Genomic DNA, 19531 nt, shown 5'->3' on the forward strand with positions numbered 1-19531 from the left:
CGCAAAAACTCGCTTGCTATTTTTAATCAACAGCGAAAGCAATCAGGAAAGACGAAGTTATTCAAATCATTCAACCTCAGTCTATTCCAATTTATTTCCCTTTTTAATCGCGTATTCATATTTGCACGTGGCTCAAAGGAACGGAGAACTTCAATTTGAAAAACATCATGAATTTATTTTTTTTTCTTTTTACGTCTCCTCGTTTCTGTCCATCAAAAAATCGCGTATGTGTATCCCCGCTAGTTACGTTTGGACGTTGATCCAACCAATGCGAACGTAAATTAATATCTCCGCATGTTTCGTCGTTAATTTACATATCTCGTTTCTGTTTTCGTTTCTGTCTAGGTGGAATTCGTAGAAAATTCATTCCATCTTGAATTCCTTGACATGCTGAACGAACTGAAGACTTTAATTCACGAACAAGCTAATTAATGCTACCCACACGAATATTTTATTTCTCTGTGAATAATGGACACGAGAAAATTGCATTAAACTCAACTTTATTTAACGCATTATAATAACTCGGCAAATTTTATATTATTAGTACGGTTACGGCTAATTAAACTCTGTAGAAGTATTACGTCATACCTTACCTATAATTAATATATTAACAGGACCATTTCCATTTCTTTTTTAGATTTTCCCATGAGATATATGTATATCAGAATTTAACGTATAATATGTGAAAGATTTTAGAATTACAAATACAGTTATTTATAAACGTTCTACTTCCTCTGATATCAATTCAAAACAAATCTTTTCATGTCCGAAACCTCCGACCGGAAATGCTCGGCATCGGAATTCAATGCTACCGAGGATAAAGCGTAGCAACGAGTCGAAGTACGTTCGGCCTCGATAAGTCATGTTTACCTCGGTAAACTGACGAAAATGGTATCGTCGATATTTGCATATCGTTACACGCAATTGAAATTTTATAAAACGGCGTGGCTCGTTTCCGCGACACGGAACCTATGGAAATCCCCGTGACGATCCGTGAAATTATACCCTCCATTTAATGCGCGCGCCTCAAATTATGCGAATTCATACGGGCCGGCGAATCGTACACGCGAAATTATCCTTTAACGTTTTGCTCCGCGAACGAGCTCGCGCGCGCCCGACAATCGACAAACATTTGCAATTAAACAACCGTCGAAACGCCGCGCGCGTTTGTTTCGTCGCGTTAATTTGCGCCGCGACGACGAGCTCGAGATTCGAATGAATAAAAAAAAAAAAAAAAAAAAAAAGAAAGAGATGGAAAAATAAAAGGAAAAACATGGAACGAAAGACGAAGGAGAGGAGGGCGGGTAAGGAAAGGAGAGAGGTAAAAGGAAAGGAATTCAAGCACCATGTGCGAGGCCGCGATGCGAGGCATGCGTGCGCGCGATTAAGGGAGAAGAGGTTGGAGGTTCAAGACCTCGAGGTCGGGACCAGTCAGTAACGTTAATTGCTTTCCTGCCCGCTGTAATTTGATATTACCGCCGTTACGCTCTGCGCGTACCTACGTAGGCCATTTTCGAAATTGTTTTCGGCTTGCTGAAAGGTTTCGTTATATTCTGCAACCGGGAAGTCGTTCACCTACTGACTTCGTAATCTGGTTTGAGAATGTTAGGTGGCACTATAGGGGATGGAGGTATCCGACAATTAAGTATTTTCATGTCTGGTTGGGGGTAAGTGTAGACAATTTCGATAAAGAACATTTTTTTATGAGGTTTAGTGTGTAATTATTATTATATAAAATAAGGGTGGTTTTTGATACATACGAAATTAACTGTTTTCATGTCTGTTTGAGGGTAAGTATGCAGTTGTTCGATAAAGAAATATTTTTTTATGAGGATTATAATCTAATGAATATTATATAAAATAAGGGTGATTTCTGATACATACGAAATTAAGTGTTTTCATGTCTGTTTGAGGGTAAGTATGGAATTTTTCAATACAAAAATTTTTGTTATCAGAATAAGTGTGTAATTAACAATAATAATTAATTAAAAAGAGTGGTCCTATTTTTTTTTTAGATACAAAATCCCTCTTCATATCACATTTTCTCAGATCTTGATTGATAGTCTGAGGAGAGCATTAAAATTCTCAAAAATTAAAGTAAGGATCTAAAAAATATTGAAAAATCTATCTTGAATATTCTGGAACCTTTCTAGAAATTCAGTTGAAAAGGGTGGTCCTATTTTTTTTAAATATAAAATCCCTATTGATATCACACTTTCTCAGATCCTGATTGATGGTCTAAGGAGAAAATTAAAATTCTCAAAAATTAAAGTAAGGATCTAAAAAATATTAAGAAATCCATCTTGAATATTCTTAAAAGGGGTGGTATCTTCGCAGGACGTTACTCGATGTCGTTGACAGTGGTAGTAGATAGTATTCAGGGTCTACACGCCTCCTGAGACTGGTGGTGTGCGATATTAATTGGTTTCTTGAACCGAGTGCCACATCCGATCTAGTCCACGAACTAAACATCTGGATTTAGAGGGATAAACAGTGGTAGCCAAGCTCGGCCTCGTCGTTCTCGAACGGGAACACTGAGCTACAGCAGTGTTCGGTTTCGACTGCGCAAATAATCACACGACTGTACCAGGAGTCTTTTGACACGCGACTTCTTCAAACACCGTGGCCATTACCTGGCAGTTCGTTACACGAAAGTTCATCCCTTCTCGCGTGGCGTTTCTATAAATTCATTACGCGAAACGTGTTTGCATAAATTCAGAATTGCACGGTTGCGTAAGTTTCTACGGGAATTCGACATGTTCGAAGTAATTTCTTTGAGAGCATGAATATTTCTGTGGTGGTTCAAGACACTTGTTTCGCTTAGACTCAATCGAAAGAATGTTAGAAACGATTGATTAGAAAAGAATTGTGCAATAGAATTTTCTTAATTTGTATTTATAAAAGAAGTTATTCGTTTCTTTTTTCTTCAACAATAAATCCTGTCAACTGGAACAGCAAATTATAAATAAGAAATATTTTGAAAAATTGTATAGTGGAATTTTACATTATAAAAAACATCTTTCGGTAAAAGAAATGCAAGTCGAAGGATTTACAAGTTGTGCAATTTCTGGTTGAAGTTTATGGTCACGTGCTTTTTTTAAAATTCAGAAAAGCGGTTCGTCATTTCACCGCGCCTTCAAAAACGAGCCCAACTACAGCTATTTATACGTAAATAATGTAAGGGACACGTTCGCGAAACTCTTATCCATGTCAGTTTAGGGAAATTAGTTTAGCGTAAACTTTCGTCCCGGTAAATATTTAGCTTTTCGCTGGCCGCTTGCAAAAACTTCTCTCTATTAAATTTAATGCGTTATGCCGGGGAAATTCGAGTGCATTCAAAATACGCGAGCGAGAACTTGCGGAACGTAGTTTCCCTGAAACTCGAGCATTAGCGATACTTTCGGAATATTTCAGGTTGTTGTGCTATCGCAATCTGCATACGCACGAAACTTCACGGACAGTCTAGCCGGTCTAAGGGAAACTGAATCGCTGTTCCTTTTATTTGAATCACCCTCGGCATGAAAAGAACTATAGGTCGGTTTTTAAAACGGAGACAGTTTTCAGTGTTTAGAGAAGTCTTCGAGGTTTGGTTAATTAGCGATGGTGGAAAATGGAAGTGTTCCATTATTATAACAGTGATTTTAATTTTAAAATCCCGTTTATAATTATGAGGACTCTTCTTTAATTAGAATAAGTATCTAAAAAATGTTACGAATATATTAATGAACATCATTTATGTTCCTGTATTTAGTTTGCAGTACTAGATTATAGTACACATTTTATAATAATAGTTTACGGTGTACGTTAATTATTCATTGAAGTTGATAGATCTCCACATATTTATGAACAGAGAAATATCAAAAACCACCGTTATTTTAAATAATGCTAGTTGGACATTTATCCTCATAAAAATATTTCTAGAAAGGTTCAAGAATATTCAAGATAGATTTTCCAATATTTTTTAGAACCTTTTAATTTTTGATGATTTTAATGCTCTCCTTAGACTATCAACCAAGATCTAAAAAATTGTGCTATCAATTGTGTCTTTATATAAAAAGAAATAGGACCACCCCTTGCAACTAAGTTTCTAGGAAGATTTAAGAACATTCAAGATAAATTTTCCAATATTTTTTAGATCCTTACTTTAATTTTTGAGTTTATATAAAAAGAACTAGGACCACAAGAGTAAATATGCAAAAACATATAAGAATATACACAGATCCATAAATATATAAAAAAAAAAAGAAATCAATAAAGTACCCCTTACAACATTTAGGAAGCAAAATCCATTTTAATTTACGTTTCTGTTCTTCACCTGTGTATTTAATTGTGATCAACATAAACACCTCCAATTGACCGAGGCAACTCTTCCCATTAGTACACAAATCACTTCACCGAATGGAGAAGAAATGTAGTACAGAGATGTCTTCCGAATAATGTGTCACACGTAGGATATTTCTTATTTACGAGGCGCACTTTAAAACAGTTATCGACGCATAAAGCTATTCCTCCACGCTTCACCTACATACGAAATCGTTCCTCCTCCCTGGCACGTACACGACGTCCGCGTCTTTTATTTATTTCTTCTGGAGCAAACGTTGGGCATAGAAACGACTCGTGGGCCCACGGTTGTATCTTTAATAATACACAAAAACTGTTGAACGACGTCGTCTCTCTAATTCGAACACCGTGCTCATTTCACGCACGCTCCGATGCGCGGGCTAACGTTAGAAAAATCGCGTTTCTATAAACCAAATGAAATCGTGTCCGCCTTTATATATATATTTTTTTATCGTGCATCCGTGTATGCTCTTCTGCTAACCCATGTTTTCACAGCAAACAAGTACATAACGGAAACTATTGGGAATTAAATTCGCAAATATTTTTCGGCTATACAGATTTCTGATAGAATCGGTAGGAATCGAGATTAAAAAACGCAGTCCTATCGGTGTGTTTGTTATTGCATCGCGGTACAACGATTCAATTGTTTGTGGTTAAATTTGAAGCATATCTGCAGCTCGGCTTGGTATTAAAATCTGCGCTACATACCGTTCGAACGATTTTTACGGAATGGAGGAGCCGCGGAGGGTGCTAACCATAAAATGCACAGCGGAGTCTATAGCGAAAAGTGTTGGAAATCGATTTTAAAAATATGTCTACACTGCAATTTTTCGATAACATCAACAGGAATTTAAGAGGATTTCCAGAGGAAGATCTGAGAATTTGTTTCTTTAATAAAACTGGAATGTAACAACCAATTTATATAGTTTGAATGTGTAAGAGATATAGAAAGTCTTGCAAGAAATATGTAGGATCTCTCAAAGTTGCAAAAATAAAGTTCTCTTTTAGAAGCTGCTCAGTCTTGGAACAATGGCGCCACTCATTTGACACTTAACAATGAAAAAAATATAAATTATAATCTCCACTCTAAAATTGTTATTTTCCCAGAGTCCACAGCTTCTCAACAGCTTTTTAACTTAATCTTTAGACAGTATCTGTAGAATATTTAAACGATAATGAAACATTTAGCTCGCGAACATCACCAGGAAGAGAAGAAGTGGAAATAAGGGTAGTTTCTGGTCAGCTCGTGCTCCGAGTTAATTAAACTCTCGCCCCCGTCGCGATTACGGGACACGTGCGAACGATTTAATTCGATCGTATCTTTTAATTGTGCCACGACGCGATACAAAAAAAAAAAACGAATTCAGATTAGGTTGCTCGAGATGTACGAGCCGTGAAGGGTACAGCGACGACGAAAAAAATTGTCGTCCGTGTTCCATCTGACACAGATTTAACGGAAGTACTTATGCAGCCTGGCGCATTTGGAATTGCTGAAACCGTACATGGTTGTCGGTGTGAGCCAGCGCGAGCGTGTGCGGACTTTTATGGCAGCACGTGTGTGTCATAAAGCGAGTGTTTCCACGAAAAGAAAAAAAAGAGAGAAACATGGAAACGAAGACGGACAGGCAGTCTTATTTCGAAAATAAATTCGTCCCTGGAGCGTGTCAACCGTGACATACGATACCTCCTCGACTCGTTTTACGGAATAAAGCGGGGAGAAATTGGAAGGGTCGTGGTCTTTGAAGTAACTCGACCTTCGATAATTGTGGCGAATTGGGGGTAGTGCCTATGACGGGGTGGTTCCATATGCAATCAGTTAGGGTAGTGGAATTTATTGTGTGTAGGGATATTTTCTGTATTAATTTGGTAAATTGTGATTTAATTACTTCTGGAGACTAGAGGCGAGGAAGACACATATTTAAATTATTTAGTGGTTAATATACCTTCTAAGATTTATTTAACGTGGCTTAATAACAACAAAAGAATCTTACTGACATTTGCATTGCATTTATACTGAAATTCTTGACTTGTTATTCCAGAAAATTATATACGCAATTATCACAATATTTTCGTAAATTATAATTTAATTCTCCTAATTCTCCTAATTTAAACTCCTAGAGACTAGGGACGTTGGAGACACATATTTAAATTATTTAGTGTTTAACGTACCTTCTAAGATTTGTTTAACGTGGCTCAATAACAACAAAACTATCTTACTGACATTCACATTGGATTCGTATTGAAATTTTTAATTTATTAATGGGGACAAATATATACACAACAGACACAATATTGGTAAATAGATATTTGAAGTAATAATCATTCTAATAGTCGACTAAATGAACAACAGCAGTATTGCAATTAATGTTGGAACAATACAAAGCTTCGACGAACAACAGGGCTGTTAGAGGCAGAACAATTTCTCAAGGAATAAAGCGACGTGCGAGCTTTTTAAGCAAAAATTCACTTTTACGGTCGACTGCACGACTAAATCGTCAAAATTGTAACAAAGCGTCGGAGTTACAATGGTGAGAATCCACGTTGGAGTGCCAGGGACCGGAGTGACGTTAGTGTAATGGAATATAGCAGCAGAAATGTAATTTTGTTTCGCAAATACTTCGTCTAGTCGTCTCAGACAATTACGACGAAATTGTTAATAGGACTCGTAACTTCCATTACGGAGCTTCAAATTTTGCTCGATTATGCAGAAACACGATCTATATTTGTTATACCTTTCATAAAAAAAAAAAAATAAAGGAAACTCCGAACAAAGAAAATTTCGTAAATTAGTCGTAATAATTTATTGGTAAAATAACAAATATAGATACAGTTAATAAATTGTGAACTCGTGTGAATAATGCATTTAAAATTAACCAAAAGTTTGTGTTACACTTGAAATTACATAGATACAGTTGTTAAATCACGAACTTGTTAACGAATAATGCATTTAGAATTCACTAAAAATGTATATTACACTTGAAATTACAACACTTGAACGTATTTAGTCTTTCGCTTTCTAATAACGCTTCAAAACGACGCCATATTGACGTCCCTGGTCTGAACAGTGTTAATCTCCTGGCAAAGCTTCATTTGTTTTTCGTTCGCTTCCACATTTTTCCGATCTATTTTTAAAAGAAAGAAAGCCACGTATTGTTCCGAGTATCGAAAATGTACACACCGCTTGTTCCAGGCTCTCGATTCGGCGACAGACTGAACATCGGGAACACAAGTTTTCCAGTAAATAGCGAAGCTCGCGGCTCGTTAACGCGCATCCACGTTCAATCGTACTCGTAACGGGGAACGATGTTGATTAAAATTCTTTACATTAATTATCGAGCGTCAGATTGGAACGCGAAACACAGTTAATTGACGACACACGAGCGTTTCAATGTCTGGAACGTTGAATTGTTGGCTCGGTAACAAAATCGATCCAACGGAAATAGACAGAGTGACTCGGTGACTATTTTCAGCGAAAATAACACGTTATTTATTAAATTGAGGAATCACCGTTTACACGCGAACTGTGTATGTTGTTTTCGGTCGGGTTCATCGAACGGAACCATCTCGATTTCTGTTTAACATCAAGAATATTAGTGCAGTACGTGAAAATGATAACTATCACACATTTTATTATACGTTCAGAACCTTGTGCTTTTAAACAGATGTTATTCTTTCTACTGTTTAATCTATACAGGGGCGTAATCTCAAACGAATGCGGACCGGAAGTTTAGCGCTGCATGCAGATGGTGAACCCAAGGAATCAATAACCGATCGATAACAACAAATATTTCCTTGGTCCTTTGTTACTATTACGCAAGCAGCCTCTGCTTCGTAAGAAAAGAAAACATTTTCGCTGTTCTAAAATTGACACCCAACGTCGCGAAAGAGGGGAGCTTTAAAAGCATTCTTCTAAGACGCAGACGTTGGCGACGATTTGTGGAAAAAGTTCGGCAAAATTGAGACCGCCGCTTGATGAGCGTGACGTAATTTATGGCGGTTCATTTCTCAGCCGGAACCGTTAGAGTTCACATCCGGGGGAAACAAATGCACGAAAACTTTTCCACGGTTTCCGCGCCGCGGAATCGCTTCGTCGTCGACGAAAGAACGCGATATCACGACTCGCTGGATTTATTCTCGTCTCGCTGACGTTTATATTCAATGTACCTATGCGAATAATCATTTTTACACCAAAAAAAAAACGATATTAAACACAGAGGCAACGGATGTTTCTTCTTCAATTTCATTGGTGAAAACGCGGGAAAAACGAAACGCTCGCGGTCGACGGAACGCCGAAACTCTGACGAACCCAGACGTAGCTGATGAATGCTGTGTATCACATTCTGGGATTTTTGAGAGATATCAAAAATCAATGGGGTAAACGTGGCCAGGATGTTGGGAATATTTTTTATTAGACGTTTGTAGATTTTTTCGAAGTGTCTTGGAAAAACGGAAAATGCGTTGAGTGATTGGTTTGAAATGAGAAGGTTGTAACTATTTGTACTAAACCTGCCATAATAATCATTATAGTGAACCAAAATAATGTGAACTCTATATTTCATGGTATACTTGATGTATGTGCATTTGTGTGTACAATGTATAATGTGTGTGTATTTTTTGGGTGTTTTTGGGAATTAACAAATGTCTTTGTTTATTCCAATAGGTACCTTCCATGATAAAGACATACAAATACATATTCTACTTTTACATGAAATTAAGTCACACGTGATTTATGTGAATTAAGTATTACGAGTATTGTTGAATTTGACTTACGAAGCTCCCTTTATATGTTATCCCTTTATATAGTAACAAATCCTGACAAAGAATTTATCAAAAGGGTTATTGATTAAAAGTATCTCGTACAATATACTTATTATAATGTTTCCAATATCGCTAAACTTCTACAGTTCGAACTTCTAAGTCTACAGTTCATTAAAAATAAAGAAAAAGCATAATGTATTTATCAAGCAGTTAATCACTGAAATAAATTGAACCCTAACGACGACCGTTTTAGTGTCCAAAGTCAGGTGCATTTCACTTCTAGCACCACCAACAAATAAATACGGAAGGAAGTAAAAACTTATTTACACTTGTGACATTACTCTTCTTACATTGTGAAATCCTGCCTTTATACAAATAAATTGAAAAAAAAACCTGGAGCCACTTTATTAATAATACTAATGGTAAGATCGAGTTCTTTGCTCGAATAGACATTCTTCAAACATCACAAACCCTCTCCTAAAACGGTCACCGCGATAGACAGCGATCAAACGAGACCAAACAGAGTAAAAGGTTAGAATCGAGTATACCAACCGGAGGAAATGGTGACAGGCAGGGACGCGCAGACGCCCAAGTAAACCAGCAGCAACACCGTCCAACCATGACGCGTATCCTGGCAGAAGTCCAGCATTTTCCCGCTCGATAGGCCACCGATTCTTGGCCCCATCATCGTGCCTCATAGTTTTCGCACCGGCCACGTAAACGCCAACGTTACACCTCGAATCAGGAAGGCGCCAGCAGTGGGAGAGGAACTTTAATAACACCTCCTCGAGCGGGTTTCCTTCCTTCCTTCCTTACTTCCTTCCTTCCTTCCCGTGACCTGTTCACACGTATCACGGTGACTTCGCAACGACCCCTGAACTTTCGAACGTTCCACGCTCACGAGACTAAGGGGAACTTTACTCCCTTAACTCCCTTCTCGTTGGTTCATCGCGTCGAACACTCGCGTTGAACACTTTGCACTCGATCGTTCCGTACACTCGGCGAAGCTTTTCACTCCGCGGCGCGGTCAGGGTTTATTTACGACGGCGGAGTAGTTTGTTCCCGTGGAACGATGGCAGATAAGCGCCAAGACTCGCGGGATAAGAACAGGGAGCTACGATACGTGTGTTGGAGCGTTGACGTTTTTGCAACCGGGCCGCCCAACCCCGTTGGCTGTGAAAGGGCCGCGCGATAAGACCTCATTTACTTAAGGATGCGCTCGCCGGCGAAAGCTGCGGGGATATAGCCTCCGGGAATCTTGCAGCTACCACCGTAGCAGTTTTTCTGGGAGGCACGGGGCGTCGGTGTTCCCGTGGTAATAGTTTTTAACTGCATTTTTATCTCTTAATAACGCGCCGACGTTACGCTCGCAGTTACCGCTGCGCATCGCGATATCTCCACGCGATAGAACCCTGCTACCGGGAGCCGAAGAGAGGTTCTGAAGAATAGAAATCGAGGACCGATGGGGTTGAAGGAGAATTTCGAGGTTAATAACCTTTCTGGGTATAATCATAGATATTTGGCAATTCGCTGTTATGTTTACAATCCAAACTCACCTTTTACTGGTAATTTACATTCATCTTGTAACTTTGCTATAATTTTTGTAATGATAATTATTATTTTAACGTTGGTAATTATTATTGATATTATATTTAATAAATTTACTAATCGATTTCTGTTAAAGTATTGTAATATTGAAATTGTCTGAGCAATCGTTCCCATTTTAATTTGAATAATTATTGCATTTCCTGCAGTAAAGCATTATATTTTATTGATGAAATTTTCATATTAATGTTCACTTTCGAGCGTTTTACCTTGGGCGCCAATATTTAAAAATCTAAAGTTATCATTTCGATAATGAAAAGTGATATTTAATTTGGAAATTCAATTCGAAAAGAACGAATCTGCGTTGTCAATCCGAAGCTGCATAATATTCTTTGCAAAATAATTTTTAATATACAAAGTTTGAAGTAGAATTAATATAAATTTTAATAATCAGGTTATTTAGATGAAATTCAAAGGAATATAATGTCTGAAGTACCTGTGTTGTCACCTGAAGCTCCATAATATTCTTTGTAAAAAAACAAGTGTTAATAAAACAAAATTTGTAACAGAATCAATATAAAATTTAATAACCAAGTTTATTAGATAAAATTCAAAGGAATGTTCAACAAGACAATGGACAATTTTTAACGATACCAACACCTGAACTTTCAAATCATTTGACAGTAATACATTGACTAATGGGACATGACCCATTGAGGTTATTATTTTGATAATGAAAAGATATATTAAATTTGTTGTTCCAGAAAGAAAATGCATCATCCTCGTGACTCAAAAGGCTATAAACGTATTCCTTGAGAAATTGCAATTAATTAAGTTAAACTAGAGACATCTCGTAGTTAGCAGCGAATGGTTTAAGAATTAGAAAGAGATCTCTTGTGATTCGACGTGGTTTATTTATTGGTTTAACCTCCAAGATTGCCTTCGCTTTTCCAAAGACACTCCCCAGGAGATCTGGTATTTATTTCGCTGGAAATCGGCTTAAAGTGTCATACTGGTGAATTGACCAAAAAGAGGAGCTCTATCGAATCAAAGAAGTCGAGCAGTAGTAAGCCTCGCGGCCATATTGCTTCGCCCCGACGTTAAGAAAAGTTCGTACGGTTTCGCCGGTTTTACCGGGAAAGTGGAGCAAGTAGGGTGTTAAGTAATTGCTTTTCGTTTTATTGTTTCCCGTGGCGATTAGACGCGAGAAAGTGAACGCAAAGTCTTCCGAGTTAATTAAAATCGGGGCGTCGATCACCTAGTCATTAGGCCAAGATCTTGACTCCTAAATTCGAAGTTTCAAGAAAGTACTATAATAATTCTATAATTCTACTTGTCACGGTCCAAAATAACACATACTTCGTTATATTCCGATTTTTGTATAGCGATCGAAATATCAAACATTGAAATTGAGCCTAATATTATTTATAATAAATATTGCAACACGCTTGCCCGAATTTCCGTACAAATATCTAGTCCACGATTGCGAAAGTGTTAATATGGATTCCTTTTTCTAGTCGAGAGAGAAACGCGGCAGCAGGATATTTTAATACAAAATATTAAATTATGGAACGTTCGGGGGATGTTTGAGTTTAATTTACGACAAATATTGCAGAGTTAATTGAAACTAAACATCTGTCGTGGAAAATTGAACGATAATAACGCGGAGCGCCGGTTTTTGATCCATCGTCCCCGATGATTTGTTCGAGTGAGCCAAGCATAAAAATTTACTTACTCGTCGAATAAAGATAAATTAGATTACGGCCATTTTCATTTCTCAGTATCTTGTTTTTCTCATAATTGTTTTTCCTATATTTCCCACCAATAGTTAAATCTACACTCGTCACGTGTTCAGTTGCATCCTCGCCAAAAACGTTCGCCACGCGTGTAATTTAATATCACGAAGCGTACCATTCCCTGGCGCCATCCTAAATAATAATAATAATTCCAACGTGACAAGTCGTTACCCTGAGTCGACATAGACGACTTTGGAACGTCTTCGTTTCCGTGTCCGCCAACACCGAGTCGCGCAAGCCTCCGCCGTCGGTCCAAAGAATTAATTAACAAGGCGATGTAATTACCTACTTGGACCCGTTTTAATCCGAATTCGTCCGAGTTGATCTTCTGGGCGAACTGTGTCGCGTTTCAGCGACCGTGCCGGGGACTCTGACCCGTAATGAATCCACGAGGATCCGAGCGAAGTCTAACGGATTAATTTATGAGTAACTGGGATGCACTTGCGCCCCTTTCCGAGGCGATCAGCTGCGTAATTTTGTCCCCTTGTTAACGATCTCTGTTGTTGCTTCGGTTTGTCAAAGGCTACGCCGACTTGGTTTCGTTCTATTAAGGAAACTCTCCCTGCTGCGGGCGGTTTCATCGATTGAAACGTTTCGTGGAACGTGTCTGTTGATACGCTCGCGTGTCTCGTGAACTAATTTCATTGCCAGCAGGTTGGAACGAAAGGAACTTGTTTGTTTCTCGACCCTTTGCGAGCCGAGACTTCTACGGGGTTGCGACGACAATTATTTTTAACATTTTTAATGATTTAGTTCCGAAAATAAAGATTGAAATGTTAGAAAAGTTAGTTCGTTGCGAAAATTGAATTTCAGGAGAAGGTGTTCTAGGATTTGAATTTTTATCTTTGAAACTAAACCTCGCATGAATAAGTTGTAAATACAAAAAAGTTTCATTTAATCATCCTCTATAAGGTGATATTTTTTTCAAATTTACAAAATAAGTAATTGTCAACTACCGATGATTTCGTTTTCACCATTACAAATGTAATCGAATTCAGGGAAAAAAGGTCTTCCGAATTTTGAATTTTAATCTTTGAAACTAAACGTCGCATGAACAAACTGTAAATACAAAAAAGTTCCGTCTCACCATCCCCTATAAGGTGTTATTTTTTTAAATTCACACCTCTTAGATTTTCCAGCGAAAATCGTCCCGCGATCAAGGGGTTAATTGCCCTGTTTGTCCCTCCTTTCGGTACGACTCGAAAATATTATTTCTGTTGGAAAATGGGTCAGACACGCATCATTGCCCGCATATTACGAGCGCGCTTGTAATACAGCTTGTTACCGGATAGAACGTTCGAGCGTGGAAGATTTGTAGGGGTATTTTGGAAAAGTACGCTCTCGGCGAGTCCCGGGGTTCGAACGGCAAAAATTGCCGGGAAGGATTTAAAGTTCCGAAAGGGGGAACAACCGTTAGCGGAATTTCTCGTTCAATTCTCTATAAATAGAGGCATTTGTCACTCATACGAAAAGCATACGCGAAATTGAGTTGAATAAATGATCGCCGCCAGGCACCGACGTCGAAACTACGAACTAAACTGTACGAGCGAAATTCGATTTACCCTTGGGAGACGGTTCTTTACGGCGGTTTATGTTTGCCCTATATTTATTGCAGACTGTCAACCGTAAAATTACAACGTGGCACTTCGAGCCGATGGTGGCTCCGTCACGGGACATCGGGGGTGAGATCAATTTTTTAAAACGTGTCGCGAAACCGACCGGAAGGGTCGCTTCCGAGAACAATAACGGCGCTGATGCGAGAGCCAGCCGCTCGCAAATTATCCCTGGAAGGTATTATTAATTAATGGTCTTGTTAAGCCAAGTCGCGCGGGACCACAAGAGGCTGCGCGAAGTTAGACGCGTTGCGTGTGCTTCGTGCAAAGTTGACGAGTCAGGTGAAACTCGTTCCACGGTTTTATAAACAGATGTGGTTCCAGGAAACAATCTTCGAACAGAATTTTGCAATGAAACGTGTACTTTCCATTGTTATTAATTTCGGTCATTTTTGGGTCATTTTGTTGGGTCATTTTTGGTTAGACAGTTCCTGTAACTTTTCGGTAATGTAAATATGTATGATTTTTGTATTTCTATGTTATGACTGAATTGAAGATTTTGTGCATTGAAATGTAGAACGTGTACAGAATGATTTTGTATACATGATTCGATTTGACAAGGGAGTTTATAAATTATGTAATGAGAAATTTAGAGTCTCCACTATAAGTTTTATATGATGACGTTTCAATTCCTAGTATTACTTTCAGATTCTGTAATAATATAATATATTATATTCATTAACAAACTATATTCAAAGTGTGTGACTCATACAAGACAATTAGATTTGTACAGTTAATACACCATAACATTAATGAAGAAACTAGTATGATCGAGAACCAAGAACGACTCGTGACGAGTTCGAGACTTCATTATCCCACCTACGTGAAATTTAGTCCCGATTTATCATTCACGTGAAAAAGAGTAAGAAAAAGGCGTTAGAAATCTTGTGTAATATTTTTCGAAATAAATCTAGTCTAAATTGTCAGGTTAAATTCAAAAATTATGTTAGTTAGCGTTCTCGATTAATATTGATTCAAGGGGAATCACGGGTTCCCTCGATTAACATATACGATTTGAATTCTCATGATTATTGATATTCAAATTTACATTCTTAATGCTCATCAAACAATTTAATACTGTTTACACACAAACATAGCCATGATTCTCAAGTACTAAAAATGAATATTATTTTCGTACTCTAACCACGAATTTTGTCCAATATTATTTTGAAAAGTACCGCGCGAACTTACGCGGAATTTTTGTTCTTAAAGAAAGCTATCATATCGGAACCTTCGACACATAAAATACTCTTTCTGGAGTCTGATGGACGCCATTCGGCGAAAAAGAGGAGGTTCCTGCTCCTCGATGGTCTTTTTCACCATGCTCTCGCGGAACGACGTTTATTCTAATATCAAAGGGGTTCGCGTACGTGTGCGTGAAAGCAGAGCCGCGCGTTTTCATCGCTCACAAGCCCGCGCGAAAGCGCGCTTCTAAGTGGCCCGTGTACTTTCGGTTTTAAGCGCGGCGTTAGCCCGCGACGATAAACGCGGATGCGTGTTGCGATCTTTTATCATCTCTCTTCCGGTTTTATTATGCGCTGATAACGTCGCCGTGAAAATGGAAAGAGTGCGGCGGCCAACAGCGAGCGGAGAGAGACGATTTACGCGTTACATCCGAATTCCGGCGATATTCGACTCGGGTAGAATTTGTAATATTGAATATTGGATGCGTGTCCCCGCTGCTGCTCGAAATTACTTCGGAAATCAAGGATGCCAATTTTCTAGTCTCAAACAAGCTAATACTTATTTCACCATACGCTGCTATAGTTTAGAGTTATACATACATGGCATACGAGTCGACCATATTGAATCCGACATTTTGAATTTTGAAATTCTGATATCAGATTCGTAATTAGCGGACCGAAAAACACTGGTATACGAAATATCATAGAAATCTCATAACTTTTTGGCATACAATTCGGCCATATTGGATCCGACATTTTGAATTTTGAAATTCTGATATCAGATTCGTAATTAGCGGCCCGGAAAACCCTAGCATACGAAATTTCATACAAATCTAGTAACATTTTGCCATACAAGTCGACCATATTGGATCCGACATTTTGAATTTTGAAATTCTGATATCAGATTCGTAATTAGTGGATCAGAAAACCCCAGTATACGAAATTTCATACCAATCAGAACATTCCTTATATTTTTGCCGGGTTTTCGGGTCAAGTGAACTACTGTGCTTATATATGAAGGGAAGGCAGACCGATCACTTGTGAGAAACGAGGTACGCGCGGTGTCCCTCTAGTGGTGAGAACAGGAAGTGTGACTACAAAGGAATCGAGCGTTGTTTTAGGATAGATTTTTCAGTCAAAAAAAATTCAAAACGTCGTATCTGAAAAGCTCATAAAAAATAAAAAATTAAAATTTAAATAAAAAATGTCCTCAATGTGATTTTCCAGTTTAGCAGGCCAAAGTATATAAGAAAAATATATAATAAAAATGTAATGGCATTGAATGTACAGAAAATTTCTTTTATTTTGTAAACTAGTGTCATTTCTACCTATACAGTTAACGTTTCATTTTCAGAGGGTAGAGATAAAGCAACGGGTTTGACAACGAAAGCAACGGGATGAAACTTTAGCGATACGAATTTACCGTCGGAAGGTTAGTCTTCCATTCGAGTTTTTTCTTGGATCCCCCGACGACAGCATGGCGACACAGTATAAGCATTTGAATTTTAATTCAGCCCCTACTGAAAATTTTGTTATTCCCACTGTGGTCGTAGCTTGCGCGTCGTACGTTCGCGCGAGAATACGGAACGTTCACGAATCTCGCGAGTCCCTCAACCACACGCGAACCTACACAAACATGCGCTCTCGTGGATCGTTGCGATTTACGTGTTCCTCAGTTTTATGCCTCAGCTGTGCACCTGTGCAACGCGTAACTCCCGCCTTCCCTTTCCTTCTTCGGATATCCTCAACTGCGGGATCGGACGTTGCGAACGCAACTCTAAATATTGTGAAGAAAGTAGTACACATTTTTCTTTCTAAATCGAGTCGAAATTTCATCTAGGTGGGGTAATGTTTAATGCATTCAGTGTGCAAATCTAATTGTCTTGTGTGAGTCACAACATTTTGAATCTAGTTTATTTATGAATATAATATATTCTATTATTACAGAACGTCGTCATTTAAAACATATAGTGGAGACTCTAAATTTCTCGTTTTGTAATTTACAAACTCTCTTGTCAAATTGAATCATGTACATAAAAAAATTATTCTGTACACGTTCTATATTTCGATGCATACAATTTTCAATCTAGTCACAATAGCACAGAAATACAAAAGTTATATTTACATTACGGAAGAGTTACGGCAACTGTCTAACCAAAAATGACCCAACAATGACCCAAAAATGACCCAAATTAATAACAATGGAAAGTATACGTTTCGTTGCAAAATTCTGTTTGAAGATTGTTTCCTGGAGCTACACCTGTTTACAAAACCGTGGAACGAGCATAAAATCTTCAATCTAGTCACAATAGCACAGAAATACAAAAATCATATTTACATTACCGAAGAGTTACGGAAACTATCTGACCAAAGATGACCAACTTTGATTCATCAACTTTACTTTTGTCACTTTGGTTTTATAAAATGTCCCATCAGCTATGTGCTTTGACTTATGATTTCTGATGCAGAATTTGTATCAGACATTAAATAACTCGCAGCTGACGAAGAATATTTCCTCCGCCCCCGAAAGAAAAGGCCTCCAGAAGAATAACCTCAGAAACAATAAACACTCAGCGTTCAAATTTGTTACTTTCATCCCCAGTCTCCACCAGCGCATTAAACGAAACATTTGCACACACGCGCAGACGCGCACGTACACGCGGGAGACCCTTTGATATGAGAATAAACGTCGTTCCGCGGAAGCACGGTGAAAAAGACCCTCGAGGAACAAGCGAACCCCTCGTTTTCACGAAATGGCATCCATTCGAGCGGTCGCTCGTCACGAGCTGTCAAATCTCGGGAGATCTCTTCTCGCGTCGCTATTTATAGCGAAATCCGCTTGACACGGTACCGGTTGCACGCGCGTGCATCGTTTTCCCCGTTCCGTTTCCCCTCCAACCCGTCCACCGCTCCTCTGCCCCTTGAGTCGACGCGAGGAACGAGCGCAAAGCCCTTCGGTCCGGGCGTACACATAATTACCAAAGTTAATTAGGGCTTTGGAGATGAAAGAGAGTGAGAACGAGTGCTGGATGGTGGCGAGGGTCGCGTTTAAGGATGTATTAGCGAGCGGAAACGTGGGAGGGGGAGGCGTTAAAACGCTGCGAAACGCTCGAGAGCGTCGCGAAAAATCTGAAGGGTCGCGTGTCCCTACTTTCGATGTAGGCGTGCATGTGAAACATAATGCCATGGAGAGTGTAGTCCCTCTGGTAACATGGAAACTTGTTGAATACTGCTTTAACCCTCTGATGCATGAATTTCATTTCAGCTTTCGAGAACGAGATCACTTCTTGGGTGTATTTAACCATTTGCTAGCAAACTTTGTTGGAGAGTGTGCGGGATGAACTAACGTGGGAGAAAATTTTTCATAAATGCGTGTCTCCGGGTTTTTCGTTCAAATTATTTCTTGGTTATATTTAATGGAAGTAGTATAAGGCCCAGCCTGTAGTGTATGAATTTTATTTTGATTTTTGAAAATGAAACTATTTCTTAAAAACATTTAATGGACTGGAGTAAAAATATAGCTGTTTGAGTGTCTCCGGATTTTCAAAAGCACCACTTGTGTTAAAATGGCTTTAGTTAAAATGGCTTTCCTTAAATGATTACAATTTTCTAATTATTTTGATCTATCATAAATGAATATTTCACTTTGTTACATCACATACAATTTAACAATGATATCTCTGGTACCACAAATACAGTTTCTAAAAAACTACGAACACTCAAGCCTATAAATTTTCATCATTTCTAAAATATTTTATTCTAATTTCCCAAAATTGATGCTAAAAATATCCACCCCAAAATGCTACTAATAATCATTCAATAAATAAAACGAATATAAACACTCAAACCTATACACTTTCATCATTTTTCAATCTTCCAAAATTGATGCTAAAAATATAAACCCCAAAATGCAACCAATAATAATTCAACAAACCCAACGAATCAATACTACAAGCGAAATAAATTCTCAAACAAACCCCTATTTTTAACCGCCCTAAGTGAATTCCCACGAAAAGGGCATTTGCATTCCATGCTTTACAAAATCGACGGAATTGGATCCGACGTCGCGGGAGCTCGGTAGCTGGAGCATTCATCGAGCGAATTGGAGAATCGAATTACGCGAATATCAGACGACGGAATTACGCAGAAACGCGGAGAACAAAAACGAATGGCGTCGAAGTGGCCGCGCTTCGCGTCGTTGTTTCCGTTCGAAACGAATGTAGGACAGAAAACGCTCGTTCGAACGTGTAAATTTCACTTTTACTCGCGGCATGCAATTTTTCTTTTTTTTTTT

The 19531-nt window shown here is 38.4% G+C and overlaps 1 protein-coding gene across 1 annotated transcript in view; it reads right to left on the reverse strand.

Annotated features, from left to right (window-relative positions):
- LOC128892902 (hemicentin-1-like) overlaps positions 1-10850 on the reverse strand; it is a 159386-nt gene extending 148536 nt beyond the window's left edge. Inside the window, exons 1-2 of the mRNA XM_054153541.1 lie at positions 10656-10850; positions 9652-10537 (exon numbers count right to left, since the gene is read on the reverse strand). Coding sequence (XP_054009516.1) covers positions 9652-9787 — 136 coding nt within the window. The 5' untranslated portion in view covers positions 9788-10537; positions 10656-10850. The remainder of the gene's footprint in view (positions 1-9651; positions 10538-10655) is intronic.
- Positions 10851-19531: the final 8681 nt, after the last annotated feature.

This window comes from Hylaeus anthracinus, unplaced genomic scaffold, assembly GCF_026225885.1.
Source record: "Hylaeus anthracinus isolate JK02 unplaced genomic scaffold, UHH_iyHylAnth1.0_haploid 2, whole genome shotgun sequence".
In the NCBI taxonomy this organism is placed as follows: domain Eukaryota; kingdom Metazoa; phylum Arthropoda; class Insecta; order Hymenoptera; family Colletidae; genus Hylaeus; species Hylaeus anthracinus.